Consider the following 17,533-nt stretch of genomic DNA (forward strand, 5'->3'; position numbering starts at 1 on the left):
ACTAGAATTCATTGTGAATTATAGTGTGGGTATCAAAAACTTTTTGTTTTCCTTTTAACATTATTGAACATTTTTTGACATATTTATGCATCACCTTTCTTGCACCTGAAGATATGGGTTGTCAGAAATGCTGCTTTATTGATGTATTATCTCAGGTAATTTCACTCTTTACAAACACCAATTTGCAGCAGACAGGCAATATGGACCATTTCATTTGTTGATTTGGGAGATACTCAGGTGGAATAGCAGAAACCAATTATTTAAAGAGATTACCTTTATTGATTAGTAGTCTGTTTTCAGTTCTTCAAGGCCCTTAGATATTATTTATTTTCAGCCCTTTCCCAAATCACCAAAAGATGGATATAGCTATTGGAAGCTATAAGAGAGCACAATTTATGTTCCAGAAATCATCAGAGGAAATGTACTAAATATCATAGTCCCCTAACTTTAACTTGGATGACTTGTGGGAATTCACATTTTTTCCAGACACTGCTTGGGAAGGTCTCTATGCAACTGACCACAGAAACATTTAAATCATATTGGAAATTCCAGTGCATCTGGGAGAAGTGATTGCAGTACATCTCAGTGCTAGTCTGCACTTCCATTCCAACATGTATCACCTTCCAGTTGCCACACACTAAGAGCACATCTGGGAATGCCTCTCAGGAAGCCTGGGGGAATGGGTTCAAAGGGGAAATTGTTTCAAAGCTACATTCCATTGCAGAAGTTCTCATTTAGTGTAAATGTATAGAATCTCACAGGAAATCAAATGAATCATTGAAATGTTCTACCATTCATAATGAGAGCATGCCAAATAAAATATTTTTCATTGCCTCTGAGTCCTTATTTGTAAAAAGGAGGTAATGATAATACCTACCTTATTGGGTTGTTGTGACATTTAAAAGAGGAAATACCTTTATTAAAACAGAGGTTGGGACCTAGTAAGTATTCAGTAAATGTTAGCTGTTAATATTAAATTAAATTAGGATTATGATAGCAGTGTTAAATATTTCTGACTTCGTGTATTGTATTCACCAACTCTTCTATTTGGTGGTGGAAAGTAAATTCAAATCCCATCTTTTCCAAGCACTTATACAAATGATATTTCATTAATAATATTTCTCCTTCCCTTGCACAGGATTTTTTGACAGCTTGATGCAGGAACTTCTGATGTTTACTAAAAAGCGTGAGTGTGTGTGTGTGTGTTTGTGTGTGTGTGTGTGTGTGTGTGTGTGTGTGTGTATGGTATGCTTTTGTCTTTGCCACTTTGAGCTGCTGGCAAGATCACTGATAAATTTAGTAATATAAACATAAAGTTTCACCTCTATTTCTGGGCAGCCTGCCTATTCTTTCTGCCAACCATGTCCAAAAAAGTCACAAAAACGTGTCTTTAGACTGAGAGTTTTAGGATGAAACCAGTTAAATAACTGATTAGACTTGGCTTCCCTGAGTTCTTTTCACTTCTTCACATTACTCTAAGAATGAGGGATCATTTTACAATTTTTTTCCAGTTAGTTTCCTTCTTTAACCATTTTACTACTTGTTTGTTGGCAATAGTGGTAATAGGCAGGTGGTTTCTTTACATGAAAAGATAGATCACAACACAGGTACACCAAGCCTTTGGCTTGTGCATATTTTCTTTAAAAAAAAAAATTTAATGATTATTTATTTTTGACAGAGAGAAAGAGCATAAGCAGGGGAGGGGCAGAGAGAGAGGGACACACAGAATCCAAAGCAGGCACCAGGCTCTGAGTTGTCCACACAGAGCCTGACATGGGGCTGGAACCCACAAACAACGAGATCATGACCTGAGCTGAAGTCGGACGCTCAACTGACTGATCCACCCAGGCGCCCCTGCTTGTGCATATTTTCAATTTCCAAAGTAGGGGCACTCTCAGAATTGAAACAGAAACTTAAAATCATTTACCATCTTATTATGTAAACGAGAAGACAAGGAATATGGTTAACAATTAATTATCGAGGTTTTAATTGATACGAAGTTTACATATGTGGGATATGCATACATATAGATATTAAAGAAAATACTCTCGTTTATGCACCATAATTTGTGCTCCCGATGGGCAATTCAGTTATTGACGAGCAACATCACCTTTTCCTCTAACAAACCTGAGGGCAGTATTTTTGAAGCTAATTTTGGTCAATCTTCATGTGCTAGAGGAAATTTGAAGACCCAAGCTGTTTCCTCATGATGCTTTAAATCATGAAATAAAACACACATAGAGAAAGGTTCACAAACCAAGTACAAGCCCTCAATTTACTCCTAGAGCAAGCCCCTGTGCACCTATCAATTTGACAGCACCCCAGAAGCCTCTTATGAACCTCACAATCTACCAAATCTCTATAACTGTAAGAAAATTACTAGCTTGACTTTTACGGTCAATCATTTCCTTGCCTTTTTATTTATTTATTTTTTCAGTTTTATCATCCAAGCATAAATTGGTAAACTCCAGAGTTTAAGTTCTCTGTTTGAATTTTCATAATTTTTGTCACTATGTAACATATGGACAGAATTACAACTATGTGACCATGTGTATAGCTGCCACTTAGACAAGGAACTAGTCCATTGCTCATATCCCCGAGTCCCTGCCACCTCCACTTCCCTTCCACCTCCCAGAGTAGTAACAATTATCCTGAATTCTAAGACCAAATATTAGTTTTGTGTGTTGTTGAATTTTACATAGAAAGAATCATACAGTTTGCATTTTTTTGTAGCATTTGGATTTTTTTTTTCTCTTAGTATTATGTTCATGTGATTCATTTTGGCATTTAGTAGTAGATTAGTAGTAATGTTGTACACTAGGCCATTGTCTGAATATTCTATAATTTCTCCATTCTGTTCATAGATATTTCACTGGCTTTTGGAGTTTTCTATTATGAATAATGCCACTATGGAAATTTTGATATATGTCTTTTGTTACATATTTCTAAAAGGCATATATATATATATATATATATATATATATATATATGTGAAATTGCCAGATTGCAACATAGAAATATCACCTTTAAAAAATGTCTTTAGAAAAACGGGGGGGGGGGGGCAGTTGTCTGGGTGGCTCAGTCTGTTAAGCGTCTGACTCTTGGTTTTGGCTAGGGTCATGATCTCATGGTTCGTGAGTTCAAGCTCCGCATCAGGCTTTGTGCTGATGGCACAGAGCCTACTTATGATTCTCTCTCTCTCTCTCTCTCTCTCCCTCCCCCTCCCTCTCTCGCTCCCTCCCTCTCTCTCTCTCTCTCTCTCTCTCTCTCTGCCCCTCCCCCTGCTCATGCTCTCTCTCTCTCTCTCTCTGTGTCTCAAAAAAATAAATAAATAAAAAAGGAATTTAGAAATATCACTTTTAGAAGATACTTCTAAGCAATTTTCCAGGGTGGGTGTACCAATTTAAACTCCCACAGGTCAAATATGCAAGTTCCACTTGCTCTTTATCCTAAGAAATAGTTAATGTTGTGCGTCTTTTCAGTATCACCTCCTTCTAATGTATGTGGTTTGAACTAACATCTTACTGCTCTTGATATTAAGAAAATTTTCACATGTTCTTGGTTGTTTGAAAATGTTGTATCGTAAAGAGCCTATTCTTTGTAGTTATCGGGGTTCATAGTGATTCTTTCGTCTGTGGTTTCATTTTTTGTCAATTTTGGAAAGTTGTCAATATCCTTTCAATTATGGGACTACCTCATTCTTTTGAGCCCCTCTGCTTTGCTCACTCTTCTGTATTTTTCATCCTTTTGTCCCTCTGTGTTGCAATATGGATGCTTTCCTATGGCCTATATTTCATTGCATCAATTTTCTCTTCACTTGATTTAGTCGGCTGTTAACTTCAGTCATTGCTTTCATAATTTTACTTACTGGATTTGTGTATAAATTTTCCATTTATTTATATATATTTTTTATTTTTTTAATGTTTGTGTATTTTTGAAAGCGAGAGAGAGAGACAAAGCACAAGCAGGGGAAGGGCAGAGAGAGGGGGAGACACAGAATCTGAAGCTTTTGATGACAAAATTCTTTTTTTTTTAAGTTTATTCAATTATTTTGAGAGAGAGAGAGAGAAGTGGGGAAGGAACAGATAGCGGGAGAGAGAGAATCCCAAGCAGGCTGCTCAGAGACTGATGTGGGGCTTGAACTCACAAATCACAAGATCGTGACCTGAGCCAAAATCAAGAGTCAGATGCTTAACCAATGGAGCCACCCACATACCCTGATGACAAAATTCTTAATCTTAATCATAGTACATATAATTGCTTTAAAATCTGTGTCTTGGGCACCTGGGTGACTCGGTTGAATGTACGGCTCAAGAAATGATCCCAGGGTCATAAGATAGAGTTCATGTTGGACTCCACACCGCATGTGGAGCCTGCTTAAGATTCTTTCTCTTACCCCTCTGCCCCTCTCCCCCACTCTCCCTCTCTCTCTCTTTCTAAAATTAAATAAATAAAAATAAGTAATATCTGTGTCTTAAAACTATAATCTGGAGGCACCTAGGTGACTCATTTGGTTAAGCTTCTGACTCTTGGTTTCAGCTCAGGTCTGATCTCATGGTTCATGGGTTTGAGCTCCGTGTCTGGCTCTGCTCTGACAGTGTAGAACCTGCTTGGGATTCTCTCTCTCCCTCTCTCTCTACCCTTCCCTCACTTGCACTTGTGTGTGTGCACGCGTGAGTGTATGCTCTCTCTGTCTCAAATAAATAAATTTTTAAAAAAAAGCAAAGCTATAATCTGTGGGGCCCCTGTGTGTCTGTTTATATTATGTATTCTTTCTCTTTTTATTCAACTTGTTGCTTTTTCTCCTTCTTTAGTTATAGTCTGGTTATGTTTTATTTCTTTTTAGATCATTTATCTTTTTCATAATTTTTATAGCAATATTTTAGGGTGTTCATTTTTTTCCATGACATATTTGTTTGTTGGTAACTTCAGGATATACTAGCTCTATTATATATATTACTTATGACAGAGATGTCAAGTAACTTCCATAAAGCCACAGAGTAAGAGCCAGAGTTTGAGTAATGGCAGTTGTACCCTTACGTAAATCAATATACTTTCTCCTGTAATATACAATACAGACCTACTAGCTACCAAACTGGACAACTGCCATTCAAAATGGCCCCTTGAGCACTTTTTATTTCTCAGTCTAAGTTAGTAATACATTTTGATGGCTAGCCAACAGATAGTGTAGTATTAGATAATTAATAAACTATAGACAGCAAGAGTTGGTTGGATTTTTTTTTTACTCCATTTAAAAATTACCATGCATTATAATTAACTGAAGGAGGTATCAGGTAATAGAGATTGCACTGTCTTATATAAAGAACAGAGACATGTATAGGAACAATAGCTCTCTGGGATTATCTTTAAAATGTGAATCTCCACTTGTGAGGCCAATTTGCAGGATGTGTCCTTTTAATGATTAAAATTTAAATTGAAATATATGTGTAAATTTGTTTTTGTGTATACATGTGTGCTGATTGACATCTGTTTTGAAAACTATTATAGGCATTATTATCTTAAAAAAATTTTTTTAATGTTTATTTTTGAAGGAGAGAGAGAGAAAGTGAGCGGGGAAGGGGCAGAGAGAGGGGGAGACACAGAATCTGAAGCAGGCTCCAGGTTCTGAGCTGTCAGCACACAGCCCAATGTGGGGCTCAACCTCATGAGCCATGAGATCATGACCTGAGCCAAAGTCAGGTGCTTAACCGACTGAGCTACCCAGGTGCCCCTATTATCTTTAATTTAAATGGTATCAAATTTGAGTTCAGTGAGTTTGCATAACTTTGCAACCAGCTACTAGTTGCTGGGTCCAGGACTTAATCCCTATACTGTTTCTCCAAAGTACTTACATTTTCTAATCACAATCCAATCTTACAGACTTGACAATTGTAATGTTAGATAATAATGTGTGTTTAAAAGAAGATATGGAGGGGTGCCTGGGTGGCTCAGTTGGTTAAGTGTCCAACTTCAGCCCAGGTCATGATCTCGAGGTCTGTGAGTTCGAGCCCCGCGTTGGGCTCTTTGCTGACAGCTCAGAGCCTGGATCCTGCTTCTGATTTTGTGTCTCCCTCTCTTTCTACCCCTCCCCTACTCATGCTCTGTCTCTCTCTGTTTCAGAAATAAATAAACATTAAAAAAAAAATTAACAACAAAAAATAAAAGAAGATATGGAAACTTCTGGGGTTATCAAAACATCTAATTTTTACTAGCAAATGGTAGCTGAATAAGATGAGCTTTATAATGCCTTATTTGATTGTAAATAGAATTTTATTTAGTCATTGAACATTTTTTTCATAATATAACATTATGAGATTTTTTAAATTTCAAAATTTTTTTCTCATAGGGAGGTGTATAAAATGCAATTTTACTCATCAGCCTCGCCATCCCAAAAATTTTCCAGACTGAATGACTTTTCCAAATATAATAAGACCATTTATGATGTGATACTACACTTGAGTGGAAAACTGCCACCTGGAATTCATTCAAGTCAGTCTTTACCTGTGGATTATACTGAAAGGGTGATTCAACTTCATTTTCAACATTCTTCACTTCTTGACTTTCTCAAGTAAGAGCATGGATATGCTAATTTAAACATGTAATATTGGCTTGGATAGATACATAAGTAGATGGGTAGATTTTGGTATCACTTATCTTTTTATAAAATATTTACTAAGTTTCCTATATATATTATATATATAATATACACACACACACACACATATATATATATATATACACACATATATATATCTGTAAAAGTAATAAAAAATAAAATAATAGAAAAATAATAGAAAATAAATATTTCATGAGCTATGGGATTGATAGTCTAAGGCAATTATTCTCAAGCTTTATCATCCATCCAAATCATTATGATAGCATGTTAAGTGAGTTGCTGGCCCTTAACCCACAGAGTTTATGATGTGAATTTGCATTTATAACAGTTTTAAGTAATACTGATTCTTCTTGTCCATGACCTCACTTTGAGAATTCTCACATAGATAAATATATAAATCCATAGAACTAAAGAGGAATGAAACCAGTAAGTTTATTTCTCAGAATACTGTTCATATAAGCTCAAGTTACACTGTGAATTTTTAGTCTGCATTGGTAAGGTTTTTAGTACTAAAATAATCAGCAAGTGAAAATTTCCGTAAATGGTTGATAGAAAATATAGGAAAAATACTTGTCATTATAATGTCTGTATTCCTCTACAGAGATTAAATGGTGAGTGAGCAAGAAATGGAAAAGCAATGTTTATTAAAAGTCTGAGGAGAGTGTTGGTGATTTATATTATTTTGTCTGCCTATATTTGCAGTATCCTTAACCACTGGAACATCCATAAGCAGTGTTACTGTTCCATCTAATCATGTTCCTGTACCACTAAAATAGCATTTGTTACTTGTAATTATTTATGCAATAGGATTCATATATTTTGAAATATATTAGTTTTTAAATTGGTTCTTCTTTGTGTATGGAATCTACTCCATAGTTAGCCAGAGATGTTCAGCTACCTTAGCAGGGGTGGGGATGGAGGGTAACAAGAGGCATCTCGAAGGAAAGATTTGGTGTTCAGGGTTTTTTTTAAAATTTCCAAATTAGAATTTTTGAGTCCCTGGCAACATTATGGTCTTAAAAGTTAGACATGGTACAGAGAGACAGGAAGGTGATGGCAGAGTAGGAGGACCCTAGGCTCTCCTCGTCCCACCAACACTAGATAACTATCAAATGATCCCCAATCCCCCAGAAACTGACCTGAAGACTGACAGAACTACACAGCTAAGGGGAGAAAAGAGGCCATATTGAAGAAGGTGGGAAGGGTGGAGAGGTGGTTTAGGGGAGAAATAGATCCTGGCTGCTACAGAGGGGAGGCAGCCGTAGTCACCGGGAAGGGTGAGAGCCAGAGGAGCACACAGGGAAACACACAAGGAGAATGTTTCCCCCTAACCATTGGTTTGGAAAACGAGAGGAACCAGAGGAGCTGAATTTCGGAGCTGAATTTCGTGAGTTCTTGCCACCAATGGGCTTAAACCCTGGAATTTTAAAGATGAGGAGTCTTGGCTGTGATAGAGCTTGGAGGGCACTGTGCTGCTCTAGGAGAGAAGCTGGGCAAACAATCCAAGGGCATACAGTGTGGAAACAGCTGAAGAGTGGCTGGGGCACACAGTGGGGCGATTATTTGCTCCACCTCCATCAGAATTGAAACCCTGCAGGGGCGCCTGGGTGGCGCATTCGGTTAAGCGTCCGACTTCAGCCAGGTCACGATCTCGCGGTCCGTGGTTTCGAGCCCCGCGTCCGGCTCTGGGCTGATGGCTCAGAGCCTGGAGCCTGTTTCCGATTCTGTGTCTCCCTCTCTCTCTGCCCCTCCCCCGTTCATGCTCTGTCTCTCTCTGTCCCAAAAATAAAAATAAAAAACGTTGAAAAAAAAATTAAAAAAAAAAAAGAATTGAAACCCTGCAAAACTCTGGTCAGGAGATGTGGTATGGGCTGGGGTTTGTGATGGTCTTCCGGGGGAGGGGTCTCCCAGGCTGGGACTGAGGCCAGCTTGACTGAGAATGGCAGTTCCACTAGAAGAATGTGGGGTGGGGCTAGTGTAAGCAAGTTAGGCAGCCAGTGTCCTTGCTGTGCTGCTTCCCCAGGTGGCTGGCTCTGTGTTTATGCCGAGGGGCGGGAGGGAAATGGCAATGGCCAGGTCCTTTCTTCCTGGAGAGGTTGTCTCTGTGAATGCGGCCTGACAGGGACACACTCTGAGAAGAGCAAAGAAGTCACCTAAGGAAACTGAGCTAAGACCCGGCCTCCTGTTCTAGAGGCTGACTAATGACAGGGACGCCACTGAAGACGCAGAAGGGGAGGAGATGGCTGGCTCTGAAGCCACAGTATGAATGACAAATATATGAGGACTGGGATGGGGCTAAGTCAGTTATGAGGGACTTCTTGGTCCTCAATGGGGCTAAGAGGAGAGACACGAGATTTTCATCTCAGGCCTCAGTGGCAAATGCCCACCCACATGGCAGCTAAGCTCCAGACAGAGATAGGGAACATTGCCAAAGAGACTGAGGATCCAGAAAAATAATCACAAACCTGCTTGTACAGATACAAAAGTCCCTCTCACCTACTTCATGTGAACCCAAATATAGGACTGATCCATGTTCTGAGAGGCCTTACACAATTTGGAGATCCTTCCTTAACAAAATATCAAATTAAAAATATAAAATTTAGATATACGGATATATATATATGGCTTTAGAAGAGACTCATGAAAGTGAGGAAACCTGAAATTGAAGCTTTATTTATTAGACAATATATCTGCCTCTTCCCAGGTGCCATCTTGTGCGGGAATCGAGAGGTCTGAAATTGATTGCTTATCCCAAAGCACAGGATTACTTGTAAAGAGACTGTTAAGTTTAGGAAAAACTAAGATATGTGAACATTCAAGTCTATGTTTTCTTCCTGTTTCTCTGTGCCCCATCTAGTTGAACGAATGAGAAAAATAAAATACCAGTTAAGGAAAACAGCATGGCTATGTATAACTTTGTAAATTATTTTCATACCACTGACTTATTTATGAGTCAGTGTACCCCCACTAATTTGCGTGCATGTTAAGGGTAGGAAGCACTTCTCAGTCTTCTGGCGTCTCTGACACCCAGCATCCTTCATAACACAGAATGGAACCAATGTTCATTAAATATTTATTTATTAACATTGTCTTTCACAGACATTTGCTTTTTGAGCTTGTGTGGTAACAGGAAGAAGACTTTGAAATTGAGTCTCAGGGTAGTCATAGAAGAATGGAAAAAAATTTGTGAGATATGAAAAATTAGGGATAAGAGAAGAAAACATAAAGTATTTGCATTCCAGGAGAGGAGGTGTAGCCAGTCAGAGAGGATCAAGTTGGGAAAATGTGGAGTCTGTACTATGAAAGTTATACATTGAACTTTATTTATAATACTAACCTATAAATTCTTTAATTATTAAAGCACTTATTTCCTCATATCCGTATTAGTTTGCTCTGGCTACCATAACAGACTAGAAGGTTTATACAACAGAAATATATTTTCTTACAGTTCCAGAGACTAGAAGTGCAAGATCAAGGTGTTGGCAGATTGGGTTTCTTCTGAGGCCTCTTTGCTTGGCTTGGAGACAGCCACCTCCTCTCACATGGTCTTCCCTTTGTGTACACACACCCCTGGTGTCTGTGTGTCCAAATTTCATCTTCATATAAGGACATCAGTCAGATTGGATTCGGGCCCACCTAATGGCCTCATTTTATCTTAATCACCTCTTTAAAGGCCTTAACTCCAAGTATAGTCCAATTTTGCAGTACCATGTTAGGGTTTCAACATATGACTTTTTGAGGGGACACAATTCAGCCCATAACAATGCCATATGTCTTGTAAAAACTATTTTGAAAACAGGTATTATAGTTTGTAATAAATTTATCACTCTATTTGAAACAATATGCTTAATTTTTTTTTGTCATTTGTGCCTGTTATGGAGTTAATTGAATCTCCCTCCAATTTATTTGTTAAAGCCATAACCCCCAGTGCAACTGTATTTGGAAACAGGACCTTTAAGAATGTAATTATGGTTGGGGCACCTGGATTGTTCAGTAGGTTGAGTGTCCGGCTCTTGAGTTCAGCCCAGGTCATGATCTCATGGTTCATGAGTTTGAGCCCCACATTGGACTCTGGGCTGACAGTGCAGAGTCTGCTTTGGATTCTCACTCTCTGTCCCTCCCCTACGTGTGAGGGATCCCTCTGTCTTTCTCTCTCAAAAATAAAATAAATATTAAAAAGAAAACAATGTAATTATGTTTAATGGTATCATAAAGATGGGATGCTAAGCTGTCTGTAAGCCAGGAAGAAAGGGCTCACAACCAAACAAATTTTCTAACATTTTGTTCTTGGGCTTCTTGTCTCCAGAAATGTGAGAAAATAAATTTCTGCTGTTTAAACTACCCAGCCTGTGGTATTCTGTTATGACAGACTGAGCAGACTAACACAGTGCCTAGTGTTCTTTGATATGATTTCATTTATTTATAACCATTAATCGTTTTTATGATGTCATTAACTTTCACTGAAAAAATAAACTTTTTTTTTATTATTTCCATAATATAAAACTAAAACAAGCAGAACAAAAACACTATGTACCTAGCATTGAAACTGCAATGTAGGTTATCATATGATCTAAAACTATTGTAACTGTTACTTTCCAATACCATTGATTTTTATATAAATTTTTCATTCACCAAAATAAATACGCTGAGAAAACCAACTCACTCTGCTTTATACATAAATGTAATTCCATTTGTTATTTCATTTCTTTTATCTTGAAAAACTTTATACCCTTCTTACTTATGCATGACCACTATGGTATCTTATTTAATGGAATGGCATCTAAGAATAAAAATATTTCAAAGCAGCAGTCTAAGAGTGGTTCTGGAAGAATGCACTGATATTGGGTACAAGAGCATGGCTTTTGAATTAGGTAGAGATAGGCTCAAATTCTAGCTCTTTCGTACTTCTGTGAATTTACACAAGTTAACCCATTTAAGCTTCAATTTCCATATCTGTAAAGTTGAAGATGATAATTCCCAAACTTAACTGGTTGATAAAACAATTAAAAATATTAAATATGTATTACATGACACATAGTAGATTGTGATGATGATTAATTTAAATGAAATCAGTTGTGATCTGTGGGTTTCATATGCTAAAATGTTTTCTTATGTTTCTTCAATATGGTAGCCATTAGTGACATGTGGAAAACTGACTCTTGTGATATCATTATCACTGAAATACAATATTTTAGTTTAGTTTATTTATTTTGAGAGAGAGGGAGAGTGGGGGAGAGAGAGCAGAAGAGGGGGAGAGAGAGAGGGAAAGCGAGAATCCCAAGCAGGCTCCGCACTGTCAGCATGGAGCATGATACAAGGCTCGATCCCACGAACCCTGAGATCATGACCTCAGCTGAAATCAAGAGTCAGACACTTAACCGACTGGGCCACCCAGGCGCCCCCAAATAGAATATTTTAAAAGTCTGTACCTCTATAAGAAAGAAAAGTTTTATTGACATAAAACTGCCAGAAAACCAATATTTATCAAGTGTGTCTTTATTAGATAAAATAGAAACTTTTAAAAAGTTTTTATAATTTTAAAATAGAAAGCACATGACTTTTGTTTTAATTTTGCTCTGTCCCACTCTTGGTCTTTGATGATTGATTTAAATAAAGTAAATGTTTTAATTCAATAAGGCAAACATTCTAATGACATTTTTATTTTAGAAAGTTAGTTGTGTTTATCTCTTTTCTTTTAGAAGGGGTTAATTATAATTATTTACAAAAAAAAAGTTGTATTTTAAAATCTATTGAAGTGTTACCTATGAACAGAAGAAAAAGGGTCAGACGCTTAAATAAATCTTTATTGTTTGTGCATTATAGAAATTAAACAGTTTTCTGATAACTTTAGTAAATTATATGGTACTCAAAATCGTCATCTTATTATTGTAGCGCTGATGTTGGTACAGCTCCCAGTAGTGTTGACACTAACATGGATGGTTTCTGTTTTGACATTTTATGATGTGAGGACCCAAGTATGGAAGAATGATTTTGGAGTTAATGCCAAGCCATTCAAATTTATTGCTTTTTTATTAGCAAATACATGCTTATCAGGATATGTTGGCTATGATAAAATCCCTCAACATTTCAATGGTTAATAAAATTGGGTCATTAATCCAAGATACATGCATATGTTTCATCATGGAAATAAATATATTAAATTCAAAAAATCATAAATGTTATAGTGAACAATTACAGTATACAAGTGAAATTATATTGATTTTATGCAATAAATGAGAAATTCAAAAATCTTTGGAGATCAAGTTGAGGATTTAATAACTCATTACATCTAATTTATTTTGTTCTACTTAGTGTAAACTTGGAAGAAATATGTAAATAGAAAACCTAGCATGTAAAAGTGTAATCAAATCAATTATGAAAGTCAACTCTCTATAATACTGATCAGACATAAAATCTATTGACAAAGCACAATCATTAATACTGTCTTAGGGACTGATGAAGTTAGGATTTAAGATAGATTCCAAATGAAAAGAAGAAAACGAGTCTCTTACATGGGAGGAAAAATAATTTTCCCTTGACCCTTCTAGATTCTTGGCTGAGATCCCCCCCCCCCCCAACCTGCCCTGTAATATAAAGACCGGAGGAAAAAATATTGATTGTGTATGTTAAGTATAGTAGCCCCCCAAAGATTTGAGACTCAAAAGAAAGCCTAAAGATGAGACTTCTATACCATTCTGAGCTAAGGAAAAGAATAGGAGTCTAGGGCTTTCAAAAGGGAAGGGGGCCAAGATGGGGAAGAGGTAATTCTTTGCAAAGGTGAGAGGAGGAAATACTTGTTACACAAAGGTTGCCCTGTCATGCAGATAAATCTTTCAATTGAAAAAGTTATCTATTTCCCTGCAATAGCTCTCTTCCTGGTACAGGCCCCTTTTCTAATGTAAATTTCCTTTCTAAAGGTATGTTTTCCTTTACAAAAGGGTGACTTCTACTCTGTTTTTAGAGCTTCTCCTCTCCTGCAGTTTCTCAAAATAATTGGTGTGCCAAAGAAGTATATTTTCCAGTGGCATATTCTGCTAACCTTCACTTCATAACAGTGTCTGTAAAATTCTGTGAAAAAATAAAATTCACCTGAGTAAATTTTAAAGCTCTTATCAGTTTTATTCAGCAATTCATGAATCGGGCAGCATCCAATCTAGCAGATAGAAAAAAGCTCTGAAGAGCTGTACAAGTCAAGAGATTTTATAGGCAGAAGGAAGCAAGAACAATGGAGTTGTGCTTAGGCAATGGGGGCGGGGGACAGAATGTTCCATCCCAAACTGTGCCACTTTGGCATGGGGATTGTTTTGAGCTGAAAGCAAGTGAGACCTAGCAGACAGGAAAAGCTTTTTACCTCACCCTTAACTGTCTACACGAATTTACATAAAAGTTTGTACCAGGAAGGGAGCTATTACCAGAGATAACTTTTCCTATCAGAAAGACTTAACTACATGGCATGACAAATGACTCTTTACCAAATATTTGCTCTTTTCATAATCCTGTGAATTTTCTCCCTCCCCTTGGAAGACCCAGACCCCTAACCCCTCTCCTTAGCCTCAACTGCCTGACTGCCTCTCAGTCTTCCTGTCTTTGTGGGGCTCCCATAGGTATGTAATTAAATCTGTTTTTTTCCCCCTCTTCATCTGTCTGTCAATTTGATTATTGGATTAGCAAAAATACCTAGAAGGTTAGGAGGGAAAAGTTTTCAGTTCCTACAGCACAAAAGCAGATTGGTTATTGCAAAGTTACTTTGTCTAGGAGCGATGGTAGGGATCTTTCAGGCAGATTACCTAGCTAATGCTGCTCAGGCATTTCTGAAGGACTGCTTTCAGATCCCCTTTCTGGGAGAGCTGAAATCATAATGAAGTTAAATCTCACTTTTGGGGACATGGAGTTTAGCATAACTGACTCCATTTGGGGCTTGTTGTCTTTAATATTGCAAAATATTCATTTCATTCTTCATCCTCAACATTTTACTGAGGGCCGATTCTCTGCTGGACACTATGGAATACTCAAATGAATACCACACGGTCTCTTTCCTTACGAAGTTCTCAGTTTAATGTTTCCCTGATAATTTTTCTTAGACTTTCGGTAGCATTTAATAGAAGTGATGATTTCCTTCTGGAATCCCGTATTTGTTTTGGATGCAAGAAAGTATTCCATCTTCTGCATGTCTCTGTCTTTGTTTAGACAGGCAGCTCAGAGACAGACACCACTGGGATTTCAACTTCATGGATCGTCATCTCATTTGAGTTCCTACATATGCTTTAGGTGGGCTACTCCTGCTAAGGAGTAGTGTTCCATTAAAATTAGATATTATTTAACTCTATAATAATTGCAGCCTAGTGAGGAATCATAGGAGTAATGTAGATGCAGATGGGAAATGTGTGACAATCAAACAGAATGCATGGTGTTTGACTTCTGAACAAAGGAGCTTTATGCATGCAGTATAATTTCTTCCACCAGCTTCCTCTGGCCCAAAGCCAAGGCCAACTTAATCTCTCTAAAACTCTGCTCTTTGCTTCCATCCCCACTAGGGTTCCCTTTCTCACTTCTTTTTTCTCATTCATCTGTGCTACCTTCAAGCTTTGAGCTTATAGAATTATCTTGAGATTCCTTTCCACCTTTTCTTTTTCCCACTTTTCAGTGGTTACAGGACTGCAAAACATCTACAGAGTTGAGTACTAGAGGTGGCATTCTCTGACAAATACTTATCGTGGATGGCATTCTATGGTCACTAAATGAGTTAGACTTGAACATTTAAATCCCCACTAGGAAGCACTCCTGCCCAAACCGTATTAGATTAAACTTCATTAAAGTGGTTCTGCTGGTGGTAGACATGAATATGAAGACCTTGAATTAAAATATTTCAAGAAATATGACTGTTAAAAATATAATCTTGAATGTGATAAATTCTATACATATGAATATATATATATATATGCCTTTAAATGTATAAAATAATATTAAATAGATATTTGCTACAACAGATATACTACTACAAGTTTATATAATCAGAGAAGCCAGAATTTTTGGATATTCTCTGGAAAAATAGGTGATAAATTGTGTTATATTTGGGGTTTTCTATATTCAGGTATATGTTGTGATAGGCATTCACTAAGCATTGGGTGACTAATGATCTGTTAGATGCTTTATTGTATTCAAACATTTCCTGGATATTTTTCAGTTTTATAATGTTTTTTTTTTAAGTTTATTTATTTTGAGAGAAAGAGAGAGAGAAAACACAAGTGGAGGAGGGGCAGAGAAAGAGAGGAAGAAAGAAACAATCCCAAGGAGGCTCCTTGCTGTTAGCATGGGGGGCTCAGACTCATGAACTGTGATATCATGGCCTGAGCCGAAACCAAGAGCCAGACGCTTAACCAACTGAGCCAGCCAGGCACCCCTCAATTTTATAATGTCATACAGCAATAAAATGGTTAGTGTCTTGGCAATAGGAGTCAAGTCATATAACTCTGTGTTCTGTTACTTTTTAAGGATAGATGTGGCTGATTATAGGCAAGTGAAATTCTTAAGATTATAGAGTTTAGTGAGTTCTTTGTCATTATTAATTCTCTAAAGAAAGCATCATATGCACGTTTCATTGTTAAGGGAACTGTTAAGACGATACAAATTTTAAATTTGAAAATTAAAATTCAATACACATTAAACTATATGACATTGAAATAATTGATGTTCAAATGCAAATGAAATACAAACCATTGAGTATTCTATCATAATAATTTGGACTTTTATTTTATTTTAGCGCTCAAGGAGCATGTATTTCTCATGTGCTGCCAGAATTTCTGCTTGAACCAGAAGATTATAAAAAGTGGCTTGAAATTACAGTAAGGGAATACAATTTCTAGAACAATCTACACAGTTATTGAATTGACTGATTTCTGGTCTTTGTTAGAAGATTTCATTTTAAAATCTTGGTATTTTTATTTATGAAATGTCTTATGGACTCTGCTTCTCTGCAAAGCCTATGTGTGTGTGTATAAATATTAATATAAATATTAAGAACAAACATTTAAATATATGTGTATACATATACACACACAGACATGTTTTTCTGTCTAAAAGTTTTTATGGAGTTCCTGTTGTCAGAGAACAAGAATATCCTGTCCCCTTCAAGGTCCTTCTAGCTAGACTGAGAATTAAATTGTCATGAGACAGATTAATAGGAGAGAATAAAATTTACTAGCAGACATAAGGGGAATCCACATAGATATGGAAATTCCAAAGAGAGGCAAAATGAGGTATAAAAGTCATCCTGAACTAAGGAGAAAGGGGGTAGGGGTCTGGGACTTTAGAGAAAAGGAATGTACTTCACAATGTGATAAGAAGAGTAGATGTTTGGTAATTAGGTGTTTGCCCTGCCAGACAGATGGACCACTCATATAAAAATTTATCTCTGCTAACAACCTTATTTTGATAGAGATACCCCCCCCCCCCACCACATACAGACTCTTCTGTGAGTTAAGGGAGGGGAAAAATTTCTCTTGAACCCACAGGACCTGGGTTTTGGGGGGACCTGTCCCAAACCCCTTCAAACTCGATCTTTGTGCCAAAGTGACCCATCTTGGGGCAGCCTGCCCTCGGACCCTACACTGTGCAGAAATGATTACATGGCTTTCTTAAATATATAATTGCTTCTTTTAGTGGATCTAATAATGGAGAATAGTTTATTCTTTTGTAAATGATTTTTTAAAGGAAATTTTTAGAATATATATCTTCTAAGGAAATACTGGTTGAATTTCCCTACCACTTGCCATTTCCCTTCATTTCCCTTCTTCATTTAAAGGGGAGAATAGGCAGAAATTAAGCAAAATATGCCTAGTTGTTTTCAAAGTACACAGTTCATTTTACGGAAACCTGCTGAGAAGGGGAATTGCTTGGAGAAGCCTACAGGCTTTGAGG

General features: G+C 37.1%; 1 protein-coding gene across 1 annotated transcript in view; it reads left to right on the forward strand.

Moving 5' to 3' along the window:
- The window catches only part of CFAP47 (cilia and flagella associated protein 47), a 550,869-nt gene that overhangs the window by 194,009 nt on the left and 339,327 nt on the right, over positions 1–17,533 (forward strand). The window contains exons 30-31 of the mRNA XM_030305764.1: positions 6,347–6,568; positions 16,377–16,458. Of these exons, the coding sequence (XP_030161624.1) occupies positions 6,347–6,568; positions 16,377–16,458 (304 nt within the window). The remainder of the gene's footprint in view (positions 1–6,346; positions 6,569–16,376; positions 16,459–17,533) is intronic.

This window comes from Lynx canadensis, chromosome X (genome assembly GCF_007474595.2).
Source record: "Lynx canadensis isolate LIC74 chromosome X, mLynCan4.pri.v2, whole genome shotgun sequence".
Taxonomy (NCBI): Eukaryota; Metazoa; Chordata; class Mammalia; order Carnivora; family Felidae; genus Lynx; species Lynx canadensis.